At 39.4% G+C, this 27,732-nt stretch overlaps 1 protein-coding gene across 2 annotated transcripts in view; it reads right to left on the reverse strand.

Annotated features, from left to right (window-relative positions):
• Positions 1 to 27,732, reverse strand: part of CNTNAP2 (contactin associated protein 2) — a 2,024,023-nt gene that overhangs the window by 686,303 nt on the left and 1,309,988 nt on the right. For both annotated transcript variants that reach the window (XM_067041938.1, XM_067041937.1), the window contains one exon: positions 13,965 to 14,084. In XM_067041938.1, the coding sequence (XP_066898039.1) occupies positions 13,965 to 14,084 (120 nt within the window). The remainder of the gene's footprint in view (positions 1 to 13,964; positions 14,085 to 27,732) is intronic.

Here is a 27,732-nt window from a genome sequence, read left to right on the forward strand (position 1 = left end):
CACTGCATAGCATGTAGAACTTCCCCAACCAGGGATCAAACTTGTGTCCCCTGCAGTGGAACTGCGGAGTCTTAACCACTGCACCACCAGGGAAATCCAACACCCTCTCATTCTTTTTTTTTTTTTTTTTTTCTTTTTTTACGGTACGCGGGCCTCTCACTGTCGTGGCCTCTCCCGTTGCGGAGCACAGGCTCCGGACGCGCAGGCTCAGCGGCCATGGCTCACGGGCCCAGCCGCTCCGCGGCACGTGGGATCTTCCCGGACCGGGGCACGAACTCGCGTCCCCTGCACCGGCAGGCGGACTCTCAACCACTGCGCCACCAGGGAAGGGAAGCCCCCTCTCATTCTTAATAATAAACACATAGCTAATAATTATTAGGAATATGAGGGAAGCTGAGGAGATTAGAGGACAAAAAAAATGAGGAAATTGAACAGAATAAAGGAACGTAGAAACTGAGGGAAAGGGGAAAAAATGTTATTATCCTTGAGAGACAAGAAAAGATTTTTGCATATATGAAGTAATAATAGTATGCTATTAAAATGGAACTTTTGAAGAACAAAAAAGAGCTCTTTGATTTAAAACCAGGATGAAAAGTCATTCTAAGAGTAAGGAGAAAACAGAGAAATCAGAAGAGACAAAATCACGAATAGAAAAATTAAAAGAAATTTGAGGAGTAGCCAGTGTGAAAGTGAGCACCTACCAAACAGAAGAAAGCAGACCTATTCGAAGGCGTGGTGTGACATTGCAGAACACGGTGGAGTAAAAGAGCGCTCTTCTAATTTCGAGGGAGAAGGATCAAGAAACTATCAGCAAATGTGCTGCACCCAAACGAGGGAGGGAATTAAAATGAAGAAGACACGGGAAACAGGAAGCATGAGTTCCAACATAGGGGGCAATGAGGAAATTGTAGGGTGAATAAGCACTGGTGTGGCGAAGGGAGATTTCATGAAGATGGGATGCCCCAGATATAGAGAGCAAGCAGTTTGGATTGAAGCAAGAGGAAACACTGGCAAAATGTCCACTATTATTTTAGTCTTTTAAATACTGGGAACAGAATATGTCAGATTCTACTCTGTACTCGCCACAACAGCGCGCTAATTCTCATGTGCCTGTCCTGCTGCCTGGATCAGCGAGGGTGTCAGGTAACCTCTCAAAAGCATGCTGCCTTGTCTTAGCCCTGAAACTTGGAGATACGTCAAGTGAGTTTAGAAGCAGAAGGGGCAAATATGGTTCCAGTAAGAAGAAACTAGAATATATGCACATAAATCAAAAAAGGAAAAATAACAGTAATGATGAGGATCTAGCAAGTTCCTGAATAGTCTCATTTTTATTGCTGATTTTGTTCAAAAATATGAGTAGAAACAGGATATGAGATTAATGATTACGTGAGGGGAGGTCAGCCCTACTGACCTCCTCGGTACAAAAATACAACAAAGAGGTTTTTGAGAAATTCATCCACAGGTATATTTTTATTCAAAGTTATTTTCTCACTCATCATAAATGAGACAAATGCTGTTATACGGCACTCACTTGCGTTGGGCATTGATGAGCTTTGCTTCTACTTTAAGTCTGTCCCAGAAATAGGACTCCAATATTTGCCAGTTTAGAAAACATGTCGTATTGGTACAGTTTATTATTTAACTTTCTTGATTGCATCAATTAGACCAAGAGAAAAGATAAAAAGAGAGATTAGCTGCTATATGAGATTCTCTTGCTAAAATTGCCAGGAATCTTCTGAAGTGGAAATTGATTTACTCAGAAGGAATGAAAGGTGACCCAGCAAACTGAAAAACCTAGGGTTTGGAAAGATAGAAGCTCAGGCATAGTGGCTTTAAGTTTAGCCAAGAAGGGAGGAATTCCTAGTGAATAAGTGTGAGGTTGTTCTTGTACTTTGTGCTGATTTAACTGGATTTTCCAAGGTTTTGTTTGTTTTTTTTTTCCACCTGCCTGCTGCACAAGCTGATTTTTATGGACTAGACAAGAGTTTCAGACCCCAAATGACAAAGGAAACCAAACAACAGTCCCTAACCATAGACAATGTGAAGCCATTCTCAGTTTTTGAGCAGGGAAATCGCACAACAGAGGCAGTGCTTTTTAAAGCACCAAAAGGGTAGTGTGTTTAAAATATTGTTTAGGCAGGTGTGTAAAAATGTTTCAAGGTGGCTGTATTTGCATCTGGGGTACCATTTTGGAGGCTCAATATGTGATGGAGCTGCCTGTTCTAGATCTAAGGCCATCTTGATTTTACTTGGGGTCCTGCCTTCCCTTGCTTGGTTCTGTCTGCCGCGTGGGCCTCACCAGACCTCTTATAGGTTTCCTCTCCAAACCACTTGAGAACTTTTTGTCATATTAACCTATCACTGTGACTGACACACAGTGAAGAGATTTAAAAGAAAGCCTGGCAGGTAGAAGTCATCTGAGGAATAAGAGTGTGAATCTGAAAGGGAGTCTTGGGTGGTGGGTAATCAGTTACAGAGAAGAGCTCTCCTTTCAGGCTGTGTTTGATCAGCGAGTTGGTTCCTAGATTTTCAGTTGGAGCTGTATGAACAGAATTGAATTCAAAGATTTATACTGATTGTGAGGAACTGAAACAGCTGAGCGCGTGAAGCGGGAGTTGCTAAGTGATTACAAAGGTTTATAACAAAGACAGCTTGTGAGAAGTCGACAAAGAGGAGATGATGTGAAAGAAGACAGAGGAGAGCTATTCTATGTGTGGGTTAATGGCAGAGGAGGCAAACTAGGTTAGGAGAAAGAAAGAGGAGGGCGAATGCCTTTGATGAGAAGAAATACAAACGAGTGGGGGGAAAGAAAATGGAAGAAGCCAGTGTTTTGAGGCTTACACTTTAGAATGTGAACACGTGAGAGAGAGAGTGTACGACACACAGGAACACAAAGGGGTAGAAGCATAGCTGTGCCTGGCCTGTGAATGTTAATAAGCTCTCACAAAGAGGAGAGCTGTGTGCCCTCATTTCTATATGGTTTCCTTGCAAAAAGAGAATGAGGTGCCACAATCATATTAAATATTACCAATGATACCTAATACAAGTCCATTCAATCTTGTTACCTTCTCAAACCAGATTTTGCTGGGTTCAGTTTAAGATTTTACACTGAAGAAGTAACTAGATATTGGGAATAGAATTTAAATTATCCTTAAAGTCTGGCTCAAACCCTAAGGGGTAATTAACCTAGGTACACAAGAAATACACAAGTTATCCTATAAAAGCTCTCAGAAATTGGTATTCGAGAAAATGCCTATAGCTGAATTAAGACCTAAAATTGATAATAATTGCTTAGTGGTTTATAAACTGATTTCATTTAAAATGTGTTCTCTGATAAAAAAACCCCAAGGCATCAGTGGAACAATTGAGAAGTGAATAATTTATGGCAAAAGTGCTGTCCAATCCACATATAGTGAATTAGAGTTGTATAAGGAAGTTTTGATGATAATGAAAACATATAAATAAGAGATGCTCATCTCAGAAATCATATTTAAAATAAGACTACAGAATCTAAAATGAGGAGGGCCATTTGTATGCACACACATGGCCATGTGGATGAATTAACACACCCAGGGGCACTCACACACATAGAGGCATGCACGTGCACACGTGTGCACACACACACTATGAACGCTGGCTCGGGACCACACAAGCCTGTCTAAGAAGTCAATCGCCGTAACCCACTAGATGTGTAAGTTAGTACTTGATTTCTGTGAGCTTTACTTTCCTCATCCAAAAATTGGAAGAAGAGTAATATTACATACCCCGTGGGGTTGTTGTGAATTATTAGATGAGTTAATGTGTGTGATCTGCTTAGAACGGTGCCTGGCATTTAGTCCGCCCTCAATACTATATGTATAGCTACAAGCATAAAATACAAAATCTTTATCACATTTCCTAACACGTTAGTAATTGTTATCTCTAGCTGGTAAGCAATTTTTATTTTTGCTTATCTATATTTTCAAACTTTCCTATTTTGAACAATGTGTTAAAAACCATAAGACAAATAATAAATGATAAAGCTTAATTTTTTACAAACTAAATGTGGCACTGTTACTCAAAAGGTAAGGCTATATGCAGCTGGAATTATGAATAGTATACAGAGACACAGAGGTAGGTATGGTAAGAAGAATAAAAAGTATTCCCCCAGTATTCCCGACCCCTAGTGTACACCCCCTAATCCCACTCCTTGAATGTGGGTGGGACAGGTATCTATGATGGGATATCACTCCTGCAATTAGGTTGCTCTATACGGCAAAGGTGAAGAGATTTTGCAGGTGTCAGTAAGGTCCCCACTCGACTTGAGTTAATCAAACAGGTAGTTATACTGGGTGGATGTTAGGCAGGGCCTAATCAGGTGAGCTCTTGAGAGAGACCAGAGGTCAGAGATCCTCCTACTGCCACACCGTGAGAAGGACGCAGCTCTGGGACCTTGGGAACATCCTCTAGGAGCTGAGGGCAATCCACAGCCAACAGCCAACAAGAAAATGGGACCCTCCCTCTTAAAACCTCAAGGAATTGAATTCCATCGACAACCTGCATAAACATGGAAGAGGATCTCAAGCCTCAGATGAGATCACAGCCCTGCTGACCCCTCATTTCAGCCCGTGGGACCCTGAGCAGCCGACCCAGCCAGAGTCCTGCCCCATGGGAGCTGTGAGACAATAAATTGGTGTTATTGAAAGCAGCTAAGAAAACGAATACGACAGAGATGGAACTGCTTTGCTTTGCTGGGGGGCTGGCGGGAGGCGATGGCAGCAGGAGTGGGGGGCAGGTTCATGACTCCATTAGAGCTCAAGCATCTACCCCGGCAGCCCATTTCCACCCCCCACACTGTACTACCGAAACTCCTGAGAGGCATAACGATAAATAAAATGATATTACTGAGTGCAAGTGCTTAAGAACTTGAGTAACAAGCTCTCTATAAATATTAGATTAAAAAGACATGAACAGCTTTTACCATTATAGAGAATAATAGAATTTGATCAGCTAAATCCCAGGGCTTTATAAAGCACAAATTATGTAAACAAGCTTAATGGCTTTTTGATAAAACTACAAAAGTAGTGCTAGGAAGAATGCAGGAGGTGTTCCTTATTTGGACTTTAAACTTCACACCGTAGAGCACAGATGTTTACTTAAATTTTTAAAAATTAAATATGAATGCAAAGAGAGTTATAAAGATGAATTCAAGGGTAGAATATTAAGGAAAACATTGTTTTTGATTTAGGGATAAGCAGTAATTTTCCAAGGATAATAGCTAGATCTAGCTTTATTTACTATTGTTATTATCACTGGGCAGAGAGAACTAAATGAAGCTTTAAATATAAAAGTTCAATGTTTCGGGCTTCCCTGGTGGCGCAGTGGTTGAGAGTCCGCCTGCCGATGCAGGAGACACGGGTTCGTACCCTGGTCCAGGAAGATCCCACATGCCGCGGAGCAACTAAGCCTGTGAGCCATGGCCGCTAGGCCTGCACGTCCGGAGCCTGTGCTCCGCAACGGGAGAGGCCACAACAGTGAGAGGCCCGCATACCGCAAAAAAAAAAAAAAAAAAAAAAAAAAGTTCAATGTTTCTAGAAGATGTTGGTAAGCATCTTAAGGAAATAGAAATAAACTGAAATGTGAGAAAAATGTACAAAAGAAAGAGGTCAATATTAGAAATATCTGATAGCATATACTCATTAAAATTATATTTATGATACCAAATTTTCAGAGAGGTGGTAAAAATTGAGAAGGAAGGTGGGGAGAACAATGGCCACATTTGATAATGGGCCCTAAGATATAAAAAAGGAAACAACCAGGCTTTGACTTGCACAGAACAATGAATTCTCCTACAAAAGATTCAATGAATATATTCTCTCCTCAATGTCAACTGAGCACTTGAGATGCTGTCATTTAGGGCACCCCCTAATTTCCAAGTGATGAAGCGCTGAACTGCAGATAGTCAAAAGGAGAACTGCATAGTAGAAGAACTGCTTTTTGAGAAAAAATGAACAGTGCCAATTTATGTCAAACGTGGCCAAGAAATGAGTAAATTCAAGCTTGTTTGAGGCAAGAGGATTTTGCTTCTCGATTATTTGAATAGTGATATTTTTCTTTCATGTTCCATGGCAATAATAGAAATTTTTTTTTTTAAGAATAGAAGGCAGTGTAGAGATCAACTCATTCCAATTCCTACTCTATTTATAAGGAAACTGAGACAGAGATTAATTGTGTTTAAAGTCTTCAGGGAATCTGTATAGTATCTGCCCACAGCACAGCTCCAACAGGCTGAATTACAGACACTGAAGGCAACATAGAGTCCCACCTTTTTCTGATCTGTCCCTGCTCTTCTGTACCCCCTCACATGGGGCTACTCAACGCAGAAACTTGGGAATCATTTTCAACTCCAATAACCAGCCACAGTCTGGTCAACTCAACTTTCTAAATATCCATCAAATCAATCCTCTCCTTTACCTGTTGGTCACCACCTTGAATCTCAACTTTAACTCCTGTATTACAACAGAGGCTTTCTGACTTGCTTCCCTGTCTTATATATGGGTCTCCTTTGGAAAACCCTATTCCCAGCTGCCAAAGTCATGCTTTACAAATACAGTATCATCAATTGCTTGCCAAGTTTCAACTGCTTTGCATCCCATATAAAGCATGTTACGAGTTTATTTATTTTTGTTATTGAACCAAACCTGGGTTCACTCACTGAACATGTAGCAAAGCCACTCTACTGACACTGGGTTGTAGTGAAGGAAAGTACAGAGTTTATTGCAAGGCACCAAGAAAGGAGTATGGGCAGCTCATGTTCAAAATACCTGAACTTCTCGATGGCTTTCAGATAACAGTTTTGAAAGGCAACATTACCGGTGTGAGTTGTAGGGTGCCTGATCAGCTCCTGCACAATTCTCTGATTGGTTGACAGTGAGGTAACAGGGTGATGTTTTAGGAATCTCAATGATCAACCTTTTGGTTCCAGCCTGTCTGAGGTCTACACACTGGTGGTCAGCATGTAGTTAAGTTCTTCCATCTTGGGGGGGGGGGGTTAGTATCTGCAAAATAACTCAAGGATATGGCTCAGGATATTATCCATAGCCCTTGAGGAAGAACGAAATGTTTTTGACTTTGTTTCATGGCTAAACTATTATTATTTTGTCTTGCTTGACTATTTTCCTTTGTTTCTGCACTTTCTCATTTTCTCACTTCTCTGATTAAATTTGCTCTTTGGAACTCAGGGAAGGAATAGGAGGCTAAAGCTTTTTTTACAAATAAGAGGTGGGGGGCACGGAGGGTGGGGGGAGTCTGAACCCAGGAAGGCCCCACTGGGTCCTGCTCATTCATTATATACATTTGCATTGATTCAAAATCACTCTCCATCCTCCCAGTCTTTTTCTCATTCTTTACAACCCAAGCAGTCAATTTGACATCCATAAGGATGACCCATTTGTCCCTAAAATTCTCTTAGACACTTTTCCTCCACTTACTTATACATTCTCCCACATACAGAATATTTCATCACTAGAAATCTGACCTATCTACTGATTTCCTAGGAGCTCATTTTGCATATGCCTTTTCCCAGTTTACATCATCCCCTAAGTGATATTATCATTTCTCATATATTCATATGCTAACAATTAGGACATTTATGTCTCTAACCCAAGCATCCTTTTGGGGCTTGTCCAACTGCAAAATTTGCATCTCAATTGAGATGGCATATAACACTTCATATTTAAATAGGTCAAAACTGAATTCTCGAAATTCCTCTAAATCTGTTCTTTCCTTAATTTCCCATATCTGCCATATTGCACTGTAATTCATCCAGTTATTTAATCCATATATTCAGGAGTTATTCTTTTTCTTGTTGTTGTTAAATGTTTTGCTCTTTTTAATATATATATTTTAAAATTTATTTTATTATTTAGTTATTTATTTTTGGCTGCGTGGGGTCTTCACTGCTGCACGCGGGCTTTCTCTAGTTGCAGCAAGCTGGGGTTACTCTTTGTTGCAGTGTGTGGGCTTCTCATTGTGGTGGCTTCTCTTGTTGTGGAGCACAGGCCCTAGGCGCACAGGCTGCAGTAGTTGTGGCACGTGAGCTCAGTAGTTGTGGCTCGCAGGCTCTAGAGCGCGTGCTCAGTAGTTGTGGCGCATGGGCTTAGTTGCTCCATGGCATGTGGGATGTTCCTGAACCAGGGCTTGAACCTGTGTCCCCTGCATTGGCAGGCAGATTCTTAACCACTGCGTCACCAGGAAAGCCCCAGGAGTTATTCTTCACAACTGTCTTTAACCATCCTTCTCCCATCTGTCACCAATCCTGACAATGTTTCCTTCAAAGTACATCTGAAATTCATCTCTTATTCATCACTTAAACTATCACCAGTCTAGTCCAAAGGAGCTTCTTTTCTTCCCTGGACTTTTACAGTAGCCTCGGAACTGGTCCCAGTGCTTTCAGTCTGTCACTCGTGGCACTCCAAGTGGTAGTTTTAATTGAGACCCTCTCATTCTCCTGTTTAAAAACTTTCCATAGATTCCCACCCACTACATTAAAATATAATTGAAAAAGTAAAAACCAGATTTTTTTCCTGCACCACCACCTGGTCCCTGCCCATCTCCCAACTTCATTTTGGGCTCCCCTATAGGCTCATTATGCTTCAGTCACTGGGGTTTCAGCTCCTTGGAAGGAAATTATCTCTTTCACTCTTTGGGGTATAATTTTTCAGGGCTCATTCCCCTTCCTCACCTTTTTGAGTGCCTTGTCTCCTTTCATATGCTAGATTTTGGCTAAAATGTTGCTTCCTAGGGAGGTTTTTAAAAAAATCCTCTATCCAAAATAAACTATTCCTCACAATTCCATTATTTTTCTCTACAGAAAAGTTACTTCTTTGTTTACTTTTTTAGTGCTTGTCTTTATTGTTGGTTGTGAATACCATGAAGGCATTTATTATATCCATTTGTTCTCACATGGCACAGTTCCTGGCACACAGTGAATACAGAAATGAAAAAACCTAGAAAAAGGATCCTAGAGGGATGCTTAAATATTCTGTTCTTTTTTCTTTTCACAAAGTCTATGAAGAAATTCACATTTTGGGTTTTTTTTTTTTTGTGTGTGTGTGTACATTAAATTTTTAATTAAAATTTTTCTTTTAGATAATGTAAATTTTACATGCAGTTTAAGAAATAATACAGAGAGCATCTCACACTGGTCAGAATGGCCATCATTGAAAAATCTATAAATAACAAATGCTGCAGAGGGTGTGGAGAATAGGGTACCCTCCTACATTGCTGGTGGGAATGTAAATTGGTGCAGCCACTATCAAAAACAGTATGGAGGTTCCTCAAAAAACTAAAAATGGAGTTGTCACATGATCCAGCAATCGCATTCTTGGCATATATCCAGAGAAAAACATGGTTCAAAAGGATACATGCAACCCAATGTTCACGGCAGTGCTGTTTACACTAGCCAAGACATGGAAGCAACCTAAATGTCCACTGACAGATGAATGGATAAAGAAGATGTGGTACATATATACAATGGAATATTACTCAGTCATTAAAAAGAATGAAATAATGCCATTTGCAACAACATGGATGGACCTGGAGATGATCATCCTAAGTAAGTCAGACAGAGAAAGACAAATACCATATGATATCACTTATATGCATAATTTTAAAAAATGATACAAATGAACTTATTTACAAAACAGAAACAGACTCACAGACTTAGAGAATGAACTTATGGCTACCAAGGTGGAAGGGTGGGGGGAAGTAATAGATTGGGAGTTTGGGATTGACACATACACACTGTTGTATTTAAAATAGATAACCAACAAGGACCTACTGTATAGCACAGGGAACACTACTCAATATTCTATAATAACCCAAATGGGAAAAGAATTTGAAAAAGAATAGATATCAATACAAGTATACGTACAACTGAGTCACTTTGCTGTACACCTGAAACTAACACAACATTGTTAATCAACTATACCCCAATATAAAATAAAAATTGAAAATAAAAGAGGAAAGGTTTTGATCGATAAAATAGTTTACAATGGTCATTTGGTGGTGAAGGATATGCTGAAGATGAGGAAGAGCTTCATGGAGGAGTTTAGGATTCACGAAAACTCTTCAGAGGTAAGTATTTTATAGAGAGTTTCAGGAGAGACTACTGTACACAGGGAGACTGTCTTGAAATTTAGTGTAAAACAAGCCAAACTGAATTTAGGGAATGATGGAAACTCTACTCTGATTGGAGCATGGGATGGCCATAAGGAAGCAGGGTAGAAAAGACAGTGCTAGAAAGTTTGTATTAAATGTGAAGGAAGCCGAATGCTAGGTTGAGGCCCTTTCCCATTATTCAGCAGTTGCGATGGAGCACAGTGGTCATATGATCACAGCGTTGCATTAGGAGCATTCATCTAGCAGCCTGCTGACAGGTGGCATGGAGGCAGGGCAGTAGGAAAATATTGGAGTTGAAGGGACTGTTGGAGGAGGTCATGGAGAGAATGTGACTGCCAGTTGACCCTTAAGCAGAACCCTGGCAACTGGAGGCTCCTCACCCCTCCCCTGTCCTTGGAATGTACATCCCACCTACTATTCCCAGGCTAGCAGCCCTTACAGGGAGTAAATCCTTGCAAGAGGTAGGTGTTGAGACCATCTGGACTGAATATGTCACTGAACCCTGTCAAGGCCTCGATATAAACTTTTAAGATCCTGTGGGTTGGGTGCAGAAATCTACTCCTATTGTGTCTCCCAAGACAAGCCTTGTAAGTAAGTTTCCTTGCTTATTAAACCTTCACCTACCAATCTAGAGGGTCTGCCTCCTTCTCAGTCTCTCCTTGCCCTCCACGTATGGGGTCCAGTTTCAGATTTCACTTGGGGAACTCTCAAGGTTGTAAACCAACAGGGGCCAGTTGGGACATTACTAGAATAACCTAAACCCAACAATTGAGGGTCTGAATCAGGATGGTGGTTTGAGGAATGGAAAGAATAATGATTTTCAAGAGGCATTGGGAAGGAGAAATTGAGAATTTAACAGTATCTGAGATGCCAAGAGATATATGCTGACAGTTTGGACTGAATCCAACAGTCGAATACTCTAGTAGGGACAAACTTCAAGTCTTCCCTGAGATTCAACTGAAAATGTAATAAGGATAAGATGAGGAACAACTTACTTATTTGATAATGTTAAACAAACATAAAACTTGGAGGTATTAGTGAACAGTGATGTTGTAATGATTATTTGGAGGAACTTCTTTTCTATAAGTCAGAGGAGACTACCTTCTTCTTGCCAGGCCCTAAATTAATAAACTGTGTTTTCATTTTGTTTTATTTTTTAATTAGTAAGTGAATTTAAAGTTTAGTATTCCAAAGAATAATTATAAATCAGAAGTGATTTCCAACAGAGTGATTTTTCGTTTCTACCCAAATTTACATCAGATATTACCTGCCAGTAAAGTTTCTCCAGTGTAGAGAAACCAAAATCAAGACTCATATATTCACTACATCTGTACAAGTGAAAAACTCTCCCTCATCTTAGTAAGAAGAAGGAAAAAGAGACTGATCACTGCCAAGACATTGCTTCTTCCCCAGAGAAGATATCTTGCTCCCATTTAAAAAATATGTGATATATTCAACAGTGATAAACACTCAATTACATTTGGGTCACTAAGAAGTGGGACAGGTCTATTCTTTAATACAAATGTTGTGAATTAAGGTGCATATACAATTTCTCATGACCATAGAGTGATATCTCAAGATTCATAGACTATCTCATGCTGTCACTCCCTCCTCTTCTTCAACATGTATCTCTTGGAAAAGCAACAGCCCAAGCCAAGCTCTGTGGTGCCATGTTTTCCTAATGGGTCAAGTTCATGTTCTTTCCAGATGAAGGAAGGGTTAATGGGTTGCAAAAGGCCAAAGAGTACCTGATGGCCTTCAAGGGTCCCTGAAACACTGGTGTTCGTAACTATCTTGACAATAGAAAAAAAAAAATCTAACTGCAGAAATCATGCTGTTCTTTTCACCACTTAGACTGAATCTAGAGTATTAGGTCAAACTATAGTCATACTCTTTAAAGGAGGTATTGATGAAGAGGAGATCTGTGCTTCCACATGAGGCCTTCAATTCACAGAAAAGTGATCTCTCCCCCCCCCCAAAAAAAAAGGGAAAAAATCGTCTTCCATTTTGTGCATTCTTCATATGAGGATCGTATACATTATGGTTTTGTTTAGTTTTCTAGTTCTTTTCTGAAAAGGCATAGAGGAAAGTAACTAAAGTAACTTCTTAATTGTCCAAGCCCATTCAGGATGCCCTGATTTCCTTTAAGGTTAATAGTTGACAACAGTTTTGAGAAATCAACATCAAGAGTCTTTTGGATTAAGTCTAGTTCTCATGGATTCTACTTTAGTTGAAGTAAGATTAGAATGAAGGTAAAGAAGAAAGTACCTGAGTGCATTGACAAGTCCAACAATCAATGAACTCTTAGGTCAAGCTTTCTGGTAAGTGAATTATTTCTCTGGGGCACGCTTAGAGTCTTGGCATGTGGGGAAATTTGGGGACAGTAGCTCTGACTTTACCATTTTCTCTACCCACCTTCCATACTACACGAATGTCCTCATCATTCTCCCTTCCGTTCTGTGCCATGTCTATCTTCCTGATGCTGCCGAGTTCTCCACAGGGGTCTGCTTGTCTACAGCACCGTTTAGGGCTCTTAGTTCTAGGCGCACAATCCTATTTGCACTTCACACCTACTGAGTCAGTCTCCTGAGCTGGGGCCAACAGGTTTGTATGGGAAGACAAAACTCCATAAATGTTTCTGAAGCATAGCTGGATTTAAGAACCATTGGCCTCAAACATATTGGAATTTGAATTTTGTCTGAATAATATAAGCGAGTTATTTAACTCTCTAATTCTTTAAAAAATAATTATCCCTTACTCCTGGCAACCTTTTCTGAAAGTTTATTACGTGTCAGACAATATGCTAAGAACCATATGTAGATTACCTTATTTCATTCATACAATAATGCTATGAGGTAGATATTATTATTAATCAATTTCAAAGAAAAATATACCGAGGCTTATTGAAGTTAATACAGTTAATAAGTTGCCCAAGATTATAATATCTGGTGATTAACAGAGCCAGAATATAAACCCAGGTTGTCTGAATAAAGCAGTTACTGTGGTACCCGATACGTGGTAAACCGTCCATGCAGCAAGCATCATCAGTAGCATCATATAATCATTATCCTATCATCATATGCTTCAGGAGTTCATAGCAAATGCTGATCCTCTCCTGGAGCTAGTAAACAGTGCTCGCCCCACACACTTCTCCAGATTTTTGGAGGGCAAGATGCTACCAAGTGTCTCATGGAAGATGTGCTCTTATCTTAGAGATCTGTACATCTTACATATATGACTGTGGGAACCCACAATCTCATTTCATAGCCCTGAAACTTAATATGAAAGTGAAGAAAAACTAGGCTCTCTTCCCCAGAAAAATTACATGAAAGTGGAAGGTAAGTTTTGCTAGTGCCAGAATGGGTTTTCAGTACCCAGACGTCTCCTTATATAACCATGGCAAGCAGAGGAAGGCTTGGCGTGACCTCTGAGCTTCCTTTCACACGGGCAGTGTGGATGGTTTGAGAGGTGATACTAACCTTCCCCAGTGTAGGGTCTTGTGGAGGATGCTTTATGGGCTAGTTCTTTCTGTGGACTTCAACCTTGCAATTTTACTTTCTAGTTTTTCCTCTACATGCTGATTTTTTATAAACACTAATTATTAACCGTTCAAATCAGAAGGTAGACTTTTTTTGAAAACTTAGCATTGAAATACATTTCACCATTTAGCCTAAGAAAGCCAGCAATATTTAGCTTATTACACATTATGATAAGAATACAGCACAGAACAAACTTTAGTGGTGCTATTTATTCTCAACATACAGAAAAGCAATCTTCATGAAACATAAATATGGCATAGTTACCTGTCATGTTGCAGTAAACTTTCAGAGGCCCCAGAGGTCCACTGCCATCAGGATCTATCCAGTAGTAATTTGAGGTCTGGCCTAGGTGTTTGTAGGCTTCACAGGAAGGCTCATAGATGGCTGGAATGAAACATCCTACATGAGCACAGCACCCAAAAACTGTCTCTCCAGATAAATGCCCTAGTAACAGATCAAATGCTATCAAACCACTGTTTAGGAGAGTACCCTCTTGTTAGAAAGAGCACTCTTTTCTCTACATTTAAACTCATAATCTGATTTTTAGTCTATAAGCATTGGTTCTGACCTAACAAGCAAAGATAGTAAGTTCCTGCTATGGCTTTAGTTGGGGAAAGGTCTAAAACAATCAATAAATTGTTAAACAAATGTAATGTTTGTTTCACAGGTGCTCATGATCATTGAAAACTATTTAATTTATACCTATTTATAGATATCATCTCCTTACTGTAAGGGACTTTACTGAAAGGCCATGAATATTGGCTGTACTGTTGGGCTATCAGCTAAGAGATCAGAGAAAATCTCTCTCTCTCTCTCTCTCTCTCTCTCATGCACACACACACAGGGGCACTTGTTTTTTTTGCTTATTTAGTATAAATCTCCCATAAATACCACGTGATTTCTAATCTTCCTTTATTTCAGGAAAATGGAAAGATATGTCTGTTTCATTTTATTTGTTACAGGTGTGCTTTAATTACATCAAATCTAGTTTTTGTAGAAAACTGACATTTATGTAATTAGATTGTAGGTTCTTTTTCATCATTTTCCTTTTTGTTCCCATTCTCCTAACACATTTTCTTTTCTCACAGAGACTGCACCTGTTTTCAGAAGCGCAAAATGGACATTTACATACCTCCTTCATAGCTGGAACTTCTCAAACACTATTGTGAAAACTTTTTCTTAATAGCTCTACACTGACATGTATGATGAATTTGACAGACCTCTTTACAAAACTAAGAACTATTTCTTGTAAAAATGTATCTATCTGATAAGCAGAGTCTTTTGGTAAAGTGCTCTTGAATTCAATATTCCTAGCATCTGTCCTTTGCTAAGCTATGAAGTAGGAGGTCTGACTCTGGGACCTCCCTTTTCTACTTTCCTCTCCCATGTTCTCTGTGCTTCCCTTTGGCTTTCCATGGTTTCCTCTTCCCAAGGATGCTAGACCTTAAATTCTATTTCATTTCAACAAACACAACACACTAGACTAAAACAGTTCAGAAACTCTTTGATTTACTCAGGGCTTGCTTCCCACTTCCTTCTTTCCTTCCTTCTGCAAACAGTTATTGAGGCCGCATGATGTGTGGAGCAGATGCGGCAACACAAGCACAGCTGTGACCAGCACAGATTGGGGACCTTTGGAGCAGCGACTGTTCACTCGGTACTCGTGCGCTGCTCACGCAGGAAGTGCTGTCAGAAGAGGATGCGGCTAGAAAGTTAAGCACAGTGCATACACCTTTTGTCTGAGTTTAATTATTATTATTATTATTGCGGTAGGCGGGCCTCTCACTGTTGTGGCCTCTCTCGTTGCGGAGCACAGGCTCCGGACGCGCAGGCTCAGTGGCCATGGGTCACGGGCCCAGCCGCTCCGCGGCACGTGGGATCTTCCCGGACCCGGGCACGAACCCGTGTCCCCTGCATCGGCAGGCGGACTCCCAACCACTGCGCCACCAGGGAGGCCCTGAGTGTAATTATTAATATGCCACTTTCAATCTCCCAGTTGTCTTACTTGGATAATAAACTATGGTCGCTCTAATTCTGAATGCCATACCAAATAAAATAATGCAATAAAAGACTGAAGAAATATTTTAAAACTTTCAGCAGAAAGATGCCATAATTTGACATAGGTTTTAGAAAGAAAGTTCCTTGTAGCAAAACAATAGCTCTTAGAGAAGTGAGTAACGAGAACTTGTTGGCTGTAATTGCTATAGCAATAGGCCTATAGGCCTATTGAAAGATGGCCAGAGGTATAGAAGATTATGAGAAAGGATAAAGCAAACAAGGCAGGATAAAGTAGATGGGATTTAAGATCAACAGGACATGGAGACTAGGTGGGTGGATGTAGTTAGGAAGCAAGAAAGAATGACTTAAACTCACAGTCTCTGTAAAAAACCAACTGCCTTATTAATTTTTGACAATCCTTCTTCAGATTATTACAATTTTTGTGTACAGTTCAAAATCACCCAGAACGTCAGGTTCAAATTCTTCGGTTTTCCAATTGTCCCTTCAGCCAATCTACCACTAAAAACTTTCACCTTTGTTTTCTAATATTTAATAATCATTCTCTTTCCCCACTGCCAGCACCCCAGTCATTTTCCTTATCATCTGGTATCTGATTTACAACAATCGACCTATTAATTGATTGTTCTACCTAAATATCTCTTCACTTCCCACCCAATTATGCTTTTTTATGCAATATCCTAAAACATTACTTTCATTATGTTTAAAAAATGTGCAATGGCTCTTCAGCATCTCTGATTGCATATCCCAGATCACCATCTAAGCATGCAAGACCTTCCATAATCCTTACAGATCTCTTTTGGTTTTAGCAAGTCGCCAGTATCAACCTTGCTCTCTGCTCAGCTGAATCTGACACAGGAACTTGGTTAACTCATGCTCACCCTTTCTGGGGTTGCCTCTATTTGTGGTTTTCTACAGGCCTCTTTCACAATCTGTAAAACTTCTCAGTCAGAGCGAACTATGAAAGCAGAAGTGGTAAGAAACAGGGTTCCTGTCAAACAGATCTGAGTTTAAATTCTGACTCCACGAAGTACTATTTATATAACATTGACAAAGATACCTAATCTCATTCAGCCTTGTCTGGGGAATAGGTATCACAGGTATAGTAGTTAATAGGTGGACTGTTTATCGTTAATGTAATAATTATTATTTAGGCACCACTGACACTCCTCCTTTCTTAAGGAGACCTTCCCTAATAAATACGTCCAGCTTTCTGTATAGTCCAGGGCATACCCTGCTCGCCTGACATTCTGTAATACTAGTCAATTTAGGACTGGATTAACCGCTGTTAATTAAACCATATAGGAAAACTTTATTTCCTAACAAGATTGTGAATTGTCGTGAGGGCAGGGTGTAGAAAACGTATTTTTCTTTTCTATTCTATATTGATCTAACATGGTAGATGTTTAAGAAAAGCTGTCAGAATGAAACTTAAAATGTGCCTGCCCTTCATCCTGTTCTGATTTCGACAAATGATTAGTTGGCTCACTAGGAGAAGTATATGCAAATGAAAGCACATTGGATGATAGTAAGTATAGGTAACTACTGCATTTCTAAGTAAGCATATAAGCATTTTAAAGAGGTCTGTGGCCTTTAACCCAAGTAATTGATTAAGAGTAGAGTTGAAAGCATGTGGATGAGGGAAATCTGGGTAAGCAAGAAGCTCTTTCTTTTTCTTCAAAGTGTGACAATTATTCTGCTTGTCTTTAACCTATAACAGGTTTATTAGCTGCTTTTGCCTCATCAACACAAATGGAAAACCAAAGTCCAAACTTTCTCATGTGTGAAAAGTCACCTGGAGAGCTTGTATGGACAGGGGTTCCTGGGTCTCACCCCGCCGACTGTGACTCAGTAGAGAATCTGCAGTTGTCACAAGCTCCCAAGTGATGCGGACGCTGCCGGCCTGACTACCTGTTGAGAAGCACGGCTCCAGTCTTGAAAAAAAGTTAACTCAAGAAGCGTGGACTAATTCTTTATTTATATTTTAGTATAAAGAGGAAAAAATGGTCACTGAAAGGCAATACAGTACAACTGTAAACACTGGATTGGCCAAAAACTCTGTTCTGTTTTAAGTAAAAATAAAAGACACATTTTTCATTTTCATGAAGAACTTTATGGAAAAACACACTGACTAACCAAATGAACTTTTTGGCCAATCCAATAACATAAGGCTAGAACGCCACCTCACTTCACTCAGAATAATAAAAATGGAATGGGATACAAAACTCTAAATAAAAATACACGTCGAAAGAAATATACTTGGATGAATGCACAGAAAAATATTTGGAAAGGAATACACTCAAACAGTAACAGTGGTTATCTCTGAGTAGTTAAGATTAAGGATGATTTAAAACTTCATACTTCTCTGTGTTTTCCACATTACTTTATAACACGCATAAGTTATGTTATCATTAAAAATACACTTGCAAAATACATGTCTGGAGTAAAGGCACTGAGGTAAAATGGCAAGAACAGCTGTACATAGTAAAATTGCATTCGTTTTATAACAGAATTAGGAATTAAGAGATTTTTGTTCAAATCTCCTTTCTGTCCTTTACTACCTGGAAGCTCCCCTTAACTTTCAGTGTTCTCAACTGTAAAATGAAAGCAATAATACTGTGAAGATTAAATGAGATCACACACTTTGTAAACCAGAAGGCAGTGAGCGTAGGGCAACGGTAACGCACAGAAGGAGCTAAGCGAAGTATTCGGCCTGCGTGCGCTGCCGGCTAACTCTGTACCCGGGGGGCTCCTAGCTGGGCTGCACAGTTTGCGCATATCAAGCCCCAGGGAGTTGACAGGGCAGAAGGGGCTAAGCCAGCAGCCACTGAAGAAGGAGAAGGATCTGTGCCATTGTCAGTAATGGAGCTTTTCTACAGACTGCTGGAGAACAGAAAGGCAATTGGGCTGATGGCAAAATGAATAGACTCCTCAACTGCACTGATTTACTGGAAAAGTAATTTTTGTCTGTTGCAACTCCTCGTCCCAAATAAAAGGTCTCATATTATTCTACACATCCTTAAATAAATCTCAGATATTCAGAAATATTATGAATGAACACATCAGACTGAATTTCATAGCATGTAAAAATCCAGAAAGTGACAAATCCTAAGTATCTCATTAATTTTCATTAAATATTGAATGTTGTCTGTGTGACATCATATTGGGTACAATGGAAAATGACAAAGTACTACTGTATTAGTTTCACTGGGCTGCTGTAACAAACAACCAAATACTTAGCAGGTTGAAACAAATTTATTATCTCACAGTTTTAGAGGTCAGATGTTCGAAGTGGGTTTCACTGAGCTAAATTTAAAGTGTGGGTAGGGCTGTGCTCCTTCTGAAAACTCTAGGGGGGGAATCAATTTTCTTGCCTTTTCCAGCTTCCGGAATCCACCTGTATTCCTTGGCTCATTTACCTATTTCTTCATCTTCGAAGCCAGATGTGGCTGGTGGAGTCTCTCTCACACTCCGCTCTGATTCTCTGCTTGCCTTGCCACCTCTCTGTATTTTAAGGAGCTCTGATTGCATCAGGCCCACCCAGATAATCTGGGATAGTGTCTTCATGTGAAGGTCCTTAACTTAATCATAGTCTCTTTTGCCATATAAAGCAATATATTCATAGGTTCCATGGCTTAGGATATAGACACGTTTGGTGGGGAGAGGATTATTCTGCTTATCACAACTATATACAAATAATATGATTGCTCTATTTAAAGAACAAATATTATTAAGCACCTAATGTACTCCCAGTGTTGTTGATTAATGAAAGATGCCAACTCATTGGCAGAGAGAAAAGAAAAGGGTTTAAAAGCAAAGATGTGAAACAGGCCTAATGTGCTGGGAAATAAAGCATCACTTAAGGAAAATTTAGGGTAAGGACAGAGCATAAAGGAGGAGCTACCCCCAAGGAAAAGGATAACTCTCAATGCTTTGAATTGTTGCAGAAAAACGGAATGGAAGTCAGCTAGGGGAAGTGGTAATACATCTAGTGAGCAGATTTGGGTGACTTTTTAAATATTTCAGGGTGGTGGTATTTGGAGAAACCAGATTATAAGAAAAGGAACTAGTTGCTGGAATGCGGTGGGTGTTGGCCACACTATTGTAGGAGTTTGAACCATGAAAGGAAAGAATAGAATAAAAATGGATAGAGATTGCTAAGTACAAGTGAGGGAATTTGTGTTAGGATATGTGAGACAGAGTTATATTTATTGTTTTTAATGGGGTAATTTCTGATTATAAAAGGAATTTATAGGGGACTTCCCTAGTGGTCCAGTGGTTAAGATTCTGTGCGTCCAATGCTGGTTGGGGAACTAATATCCCACATATCTCATGGTCATAAAAAAAAAGAAAAAGAAAAGAAAAAGAAAAAGAAAAAAGCATCTACACTCCTGGTATTAATTCTGAAAAAGTAACCAAAAAAAAAAAAAAGAAAAGAAGCAAAAAAAGAACCTCCCGTTTCCCTAGCTCCAGAAGTAAATTTGGGGAGTTTGCATTTCATTCTTTTGGAATGCCAGGCCCCTCTCCTCTTTTCTAGACCTCCTTCAAGGGTATGAGAAGTTAATGTAAATAGTCAGAATCCAGGATACCTAATAGCCAGGTTTTATTAGCCGTTATCAGGGACTTGTTACTCCCCTCACTGTCTGCCACCAGGAAATAAGCTCTAAATCTGACGGTCAATTTTTAGGGTCTTGAGAATGTAATAACAACTTTGCCTGTTAATGCATCTTTACCAGCACTGGTTAGACTGATTTAAGACAAAATAAAAAGAAAAAAATAGTTTCTTACTTGGCCAAAAGAAAAGCTTTTATTATTGTTCGATTTGTATATTTTGATTGGAAAATTTATTTTCACATATACAGTACATTGGAGAGTTTTTAAAACTGTTTTGTGACGTATATAGTTATGCCTTTTGCCCATTTACTTATCGTCAGCATTTTTCCACTGACTTAAATTGGCGATGATAAAATCAAAACTAAAATCTGTGTTCCATCATATTTGTCTTCCTTGTTTTTTGCCTTACCTTGAATATGTAGCTTCTGATGTACAATATTTTATGTTATCAACTCTATTAAGATTTCCCCTTTAAAAATTGTTTTCACAGTTCCAAAGTGTGTAATATTATCTTCCATTTATGACAATAAAGGCCTTAACTAGCATGCTAAGGTGTCTGTACTTACTCTGTAACCATAGGCTAAAATAAGGTATTAACATCATCAATTTTGTGTTTAAGAAGTATCTCCTGGCAACTGTGTGGACAATAGGCTAGGAAAGTTAATAACAACTAGGAGACTATTGCAAGGGGACATGGAAGCTAATCATACACACATATATGATTAAAACATTAAAGTCCCTGGGAAAAGAGAGGGCAGCACACATCTGTGATTTGTGCCATGGCTTCAATTTTCACATAAATATTGATGATTCAAGAAGGACGTCGCTATGGGTTGAAATGTATCCCCCTAATAGGTGTTGAAGTTCTAACCTTTATTTGGAAATAAGGTATTTGAAGGTGATTAAGTTAAGATAAGCTCATTAGGGTGGCCCCTAATCCAACTGGACTGGTATCCTTATAAAAAGGGGAAATTCGGACACAGAGACAGACACCTACAATAGGAAGACAATACAGACAACAGGGATACTGCCAACCACAACTAAAGGATGCCTGAGGCTACCAGAAGCGAGGAGAGAAGTACGGAACAGACTCTCCCTCGAAGCCCATAGAAGGACCAGCCAGGCAGAAACCTTGACCTCAGATTTCTAGCCTCAAAATCGTGAGGCAATAAATTTCCCTTAAGTCATCCTCTTTGTTACTTTGTTACAGTATCTCTAGGAAACTAATACAGACATACAGTTGCCAGCTGACTGGGCCAACTTCTCCTCACCTCCACCTCTGAGCTCTTCCAACTTTCCTAGAGGTGACGTGGAGGAGGACTCTCCACCATGTTCCTGAACATCCGTGTTAAGAAAGAACATCCTCCTGGTAAAATAGTGGCTTTTGGTGCACTCTGTGCAAGGTCTTATGCTGGGCGCTCTGAATGGTACAAAGCGGCAGCTCTCTAGATCTTCATGATGCTGCTGAGCTGGGGAAGGCTCTCCTAGCCCTCTTCCGTGTTTCATGCTTTGAGAGAGGCAATTAAGCATGTGGTACACAGCCCTCCTGTTACTACCTTCTAGAGCATATGGATTGCCTGAGTGGCCAAGGGTGAACCGAGTTAAAACTGAACACACACATAAAGGTCACCTTTTGAACATCATAGGTAGTCTTTTCCTGATTGCACAGAAAGGGAAAAGTTCACTGCCAATGATTTGATATAAAATTGGAAAGAAGCATGGAAGCAACCTAAGTGTCCATCAACAGATGAATGGATAAGGAAGATGTGGCACATATATACAATGGAATATTACTCAGCCATAAAAAGAAATGAAACTGAGTTATTTGTAATGAGGTGGATAGACCTGGAATCTGTCATACAGAGTGAAGTAAGTCAGAAGGATAAAAACAAATACCGTATGCTAACACATATATATGGAATCTAAAAAAAAAAAAAAAAAGTCATGAAGAGATTAGTGGTAGGATGGGAATAAAACACAGACCTACTAGAGCATGGACTTGAGGATATGGGGAGGGGGAAGGGTAAGCTGTGACGATGTGAGAGAGTGGCAGGGACATATACACACTACCAAATGTAAATTAGATAGCTAGTGGGAAGCTACAGCATAGCACAGGGAGTTCACCTCTGTACTTGGTGACCACCTAGAGGGGTGGGATAGGAAGGGTGGGAGGGAGGGTGACAAAAGAGGGAAGAGTTATGGGAACATATGTATATGTATAACTGATTCACTTTGTTGTAAAAGAGAAACTAACACACTATTGTAAAACAGTTATACTCAAATAAAGATGTTAAAAAAAAAAAAAAAGAAGCATTGAATAACGTTATGGCTCATTTACTAAAAAATGCTGTAACATGACACGTTGAGTATTGATAATGCATGAATGGCCTCGCTTTCCTGCTCTCTTATATTGGAGGTGACCCAGTGCTTACTACAAACTTGCTGTAGGAATCAGGTGACAAAAGTGCTAAAAAGGGAGGTTGGTTTACTGGATACTCTAACCTTGAATTAATAAAGAAGTCCTTTAATGGAAAACATGGATATAGCAGGAAAAAAAACCACAGTATAGTAGCTCTCAGCCCTTGAAAGGGGCCTGGGGCATATTTGGGCTGGTGGTCCTCAGAATAGAATGGTCACTGGGGTCCTGCTTATTCTGATCCCTTTTAATCACAAAGCCACCTCTGATCTTAATCTGTCTTTCAAAAATAAGTTTCTCCTTTGGGAAGAGATATTTCTCATTGGAAACGATGAAACTGACTTTCTGATCTCAATTAGGCTCTAGTGCATTTGTTTGGAGAAACTAGTTTTCCCAGGATCTAATTCTTCCTGTTAAGGTAACTACTGAGGTTTGTACACAGCCAAGCTGGAAATCCAAAGAGATGCAGTGGGGCCTTGAGACCTTCCCCTGTGAAATCTCCCTAATTCTAGGACCGTTCAATTATTTTTAATTAGCACAATGAAAGCTTTATAATACCTACGTCCTCATTAACTCCTGAATATTAACCTGTTACGTTCTCTGTCTCTTTGGATTTTTTCTTAAGCTTGAATGAATGCCCTGAGTAAACTACATTATTTCCCTGAGGAACTACTGTCTCATAATTGACACACCACAAATAGTGGTGGTTAGAGAGAGTGGAGGTTTAAAAACAGATATTCTGCATGCTGATATTATGTCATGATCTTTCCATGAATGTAACTTCTGTGTGAGACGTTATTAATTACCATCCTCTAATGGGTTCTTTCACCTGTCCAAGTCTCAAGGGAAAGGGGTAATTTAGAAGGGGAGAAAAAAAAGATCAAGTTTTGATTTTCTGTTAATAAAACAATAGCTTATAGTTTTCTTACCCGACAAGTCCTTCAAAAAGTTTTTGGAAATCAGAACAAAATCTACTCTCTCTATAACCCACATCCATCCATTTCTGCCTTCTGTTTGATCCTTCCCGAATTCCTCCATTCTCTGCACTGGCTCCAAGGCACTACCTTAAAGAAAACAGCAATCCATACCTTTGCAATACTAGTTACAAAACTTCCTACAACTCTTCGTCTCTATATCATCACGACTGCCTTATTCCTTGGTGATGTCAATATATTTTCTTGTTATTCTTTGACTATCACTTCACAGAACATCAAATTGTCCATTTTTTCCACGACTCAATCTGGACAAGCTCTCCTTGTATTTTCCTCATAATTACTTTTAGGTTATAGAAGACAATGAGGAGGGAAGAAACACCCCTCTAAAACCGAGCAGGCACACTGTAAACTCACGCTTCCTCATTTCAATAGCTCTCTACAACGGAGCACAGCAACCCTATAGATGACTTACTTAAATGCTATAGAGGTTGCCTCTGTTGTGTCTCCTGCTCCATCTACTTAATCCCCTACTTCCTTTTTAACCTTCTCACTCTCACTTTTACTGTGTCCCAATAATGAGACTAAGGACCTTGACTTAAGGTGTGTTAGGGCCTATATCCCCCTCCTTCAATATAACTCTGAATTAAACAGGTCCTTTTCCCTTTCCTATGGCTAATTCATCAATTTATTTTAAATAGCTACTAATATAGTACTAGATCTAGTGCTATGCCTTGTACTATAAGTTTAAAAAAAACGAATGAACCTTAGATCCTGGCTCTGAGAATTTTGTTATCGACTACATGGGGCAGACATGTTGAGAGCTAAAATAGTGTATAATTTTCCGTTATGAAAAATATATGAACAAAATACTCAGACACTTTAGATAAGGGATTGGATAACTTGGTTTAGGGCAGTCGGAAAGGTTTCATTTGTGAAGTCACTTTAAGCTGAGTCTTAAAGGATGAGCAGGAGTTTGGCAGGCAGAGGAGAGGAGAACCCTTCTTTCCTGCTTCCCAATGCCATGCTATTCCATGGACTCCTTAGATAATTTAAGATGACTGTTTTCTTGATTTTCCTTTTTTCTTTTTTCCATTGGTTCCATTTTCTATGTCTGATAATCTGCACTATCTAATCTGTCTTCTCTATCTTGGGTAATGGGAAAGAAAACAAAAAAGAAAATACGCATGTTGTCCTCTAGTCCTGTTTATAGGAGAACTCCTGCTTCTTCACCACGTACACCTTCACACCCTCAAATCAGAAGATTATCACTTCTACCTCACCTTCAAAAATGCCACTGGTGTCCACACTGACTTTACTAAGGAAGTCCTCGCGCTCTGTGATTTAAGTAGACTCAGTCACTGTTGGCCACGCCCTCATGGAAACTCATTCTTCTCTACGTTCCTGTGCTCTTACACTTGTCTGCCTGCTCCTGCCCCTCTGACTCCTCCCCTTTCCTGCGTCCTGCACTGGCCTTTTTCTTCTCCTGGTCTATAGAGGGAGTTATTCTCTGAGGCCTTGTCCTCAGTGCTCTGTCTTGCCATCTGCACAGAAAGATTAGTTAGCTTGTCCAAGATTGTTCACCTAGAAAAAAGCAGAGCCAGAATTCAACACAGGGATTCTGGCTACAGAGTCCCTGCTCTTAAATTATGCTGAACAGCTTATACTAATCTCATCTCGGAAAAGGGGGTATTTTGTTTTTATTGCTGAAGGATAGCTTGGAGAAAAGTGAGGAGGTGTGTTTCACTGAGGAAGAGACTCTTGAAAGGAGGAGTAGACTTTTCTTACATCTATCAGTGTGTGCATGTGTGCTGAGAAAAGAAAAATGGAGTAAGGAAATTCTGCAATTGTTTTTAGATAAACAAAACTTTAACGAAAGATCAAATCTGGCTCTGATTAGAAAGTGCTAATCCCTTTGCAAACTTCAGTCATTTTGAGTAAAGCTGTCCTGGTAATTCAAATAATAAAAAGATAACTATATTTTATACTACTTTACAGCTTAAAAAAAGTTTTACTATTAAAAAATGTTTTACTACAGTCTATCCAATTTAATGAATGAGTCAATATGACTGACTTTTAAATGCCTAATAAAGTCATTTGAATTTGATGGAAAAGTAAACCATTAAATAATATGAGCATTAAAACTTGAAAATGTAATAGATAAGCTGTCCCCATAGCAGAAAGGGTTGTGTCTACAGTATTATATAACCCAAATCAAAAACAAATGAAATGCACCCCTACAAATTAAAGGCAGTAAGGAAGAATAATACAGAGGGAAAACATCTAGATTAAAAGTCAGAATTCTTTTTTTTTTCACATCTTTATTGGAGTATAATTGCTTTACACAGAATTCTTATTTTGAGTTTTGGTTCTGTAATTTACTATCCATATGGCTTGGACTGTTTATGACTGAACTTTTAGGTGTATGAATTTTCTCATTTAAGGAAGGAAGATTTTGATGGGATGATAGTCAAGTTTCATTCTGGCCAAGCACTCTATGATCTTAATAGTTTATGGTTCATATTTCAAAAGGCCAGAATAACCTGGATATATTTTCTAAGCATCTATTATTATACCTAGTTTATTATTTAAGCACTGGTGCAGTGATTAAAACATCGGTGGTGTTAGAGTTCTTCTCTCAAAGTTAAAATAAGATTTAAATACAGATAATCCCTTAGACAACAGAGAACATCCATCAATGGATAAAAGTCATGACTGTTTTGATAAAACTGAAATAGCAAGGGGACATTAGCATTAACTTTAGATTTAGAATAAAGGACTTCTCTGACAGTGTTTTTCTCCAATTGCTTTTGAGATGTGAGGATTATATATATGCAGGCTTGTTTTATAACAGGACAGGTTTCAAAAGCATCAGACTACTATTATGATTAAGTGTGACTTACAAAACTTCCTGTTGCTTGAGGTCCTGTCAAAGCCATCTCTGAAATGAATGATGGAGTCACTAACTTCAAAATAAGCCACTTCAGTAGAGATCTAGTGGTCAGTAATGTCAGCTTTCCTGCACACAGCTGAGAAGCAGGGAAGCAACGTTTTTAAATATTCCAGAATCTTGAACTATCTGTCACTAGTCTAGGCACATTGAAACTGCTGCATGAAAGTATTCACACTGCAGTAGAAGCTTCCGTGGCCTTTACTGTGAGTTTGATTGATCCTACATATAGCCGAGGAAAAAAGCTGGAAAAATATGCATTATCTCACCAAGTATTTAGTTGACCATGATAATGATATACCTGGGCCATTAGGAGAAAGCTATTGGTTGGTTGGTTTCTCATTAAAGAAGGCAGAGAAACCTGTTCTACATTTTTGGATAAGATTTATCGGAATGCATATAAGAGCCACGTCATCCTTTTTTCTGTATCCTCACCTGGCAGCACAGTGCCTGGCACACCTGAGTCGGCCCATAAAAGCTCACTGAATAGTTCAGTTCTCTGGAAAATATTTTTATAGAGAATATCTCATTGTCCAGTATTTCCAGATACATTAGTGAATTCTTACAGCATTGTGGTGTGTATTAAGTATACACATTTTTTACTTTCTACTGAAAAATTCTGTCACTTCTGCCTTTACTTGTGAGTTCATGCGCTATTTAATATCTGCGGTGGTTATTGGGGTAGAGGCTCCTTTCAGAAGGTGCTTACCCAGTTCTCTCCTTGAGAGAACTGCTGCTGCCCTTCCTTTGGGGCCAAGGGACAAAAAAAGAGACCGACTGCTGATGAGTACATGTTCCATTCCGCACACACCCCCCTCCTTGCTCTTGGGTTCAGTGTGTGGCTTTCTCTCGCCCAGGCCCAGCTCTCTCTCAAAAAGAAAAACCTGCGTGAAGAATAACCATCAAAAGCCAAGTCACATTCTTCCAACAGAAGTTCAGTCTGTGATCAAATATGATTGGTTCCTCAAGGCATTTCTTTCCTTAAGAGTGGAAGAATAAGAACTTATATTTTTCAAGGATTGGTGATACCTCATTACTTCTATATAGTTAAACATCTTTGGGGCTACTCCCCAAACAGTGAAGGTTTAAGCTTTGAAAAAGTCC

Source organism: Kogia breviceps, chromosome 9, assembly GCF_026419965.1.
Source record: "Kogia breviceps isolate mKogBre1 chromosome 9, mKogBre1 haplotype 1, whole genome shotgun sequence".
NCBI lineage: Eukaryota > Metazoa > Chordata > Mammalia > Artiodactyla > Physeteridae > Kogia > Kogia breviceps.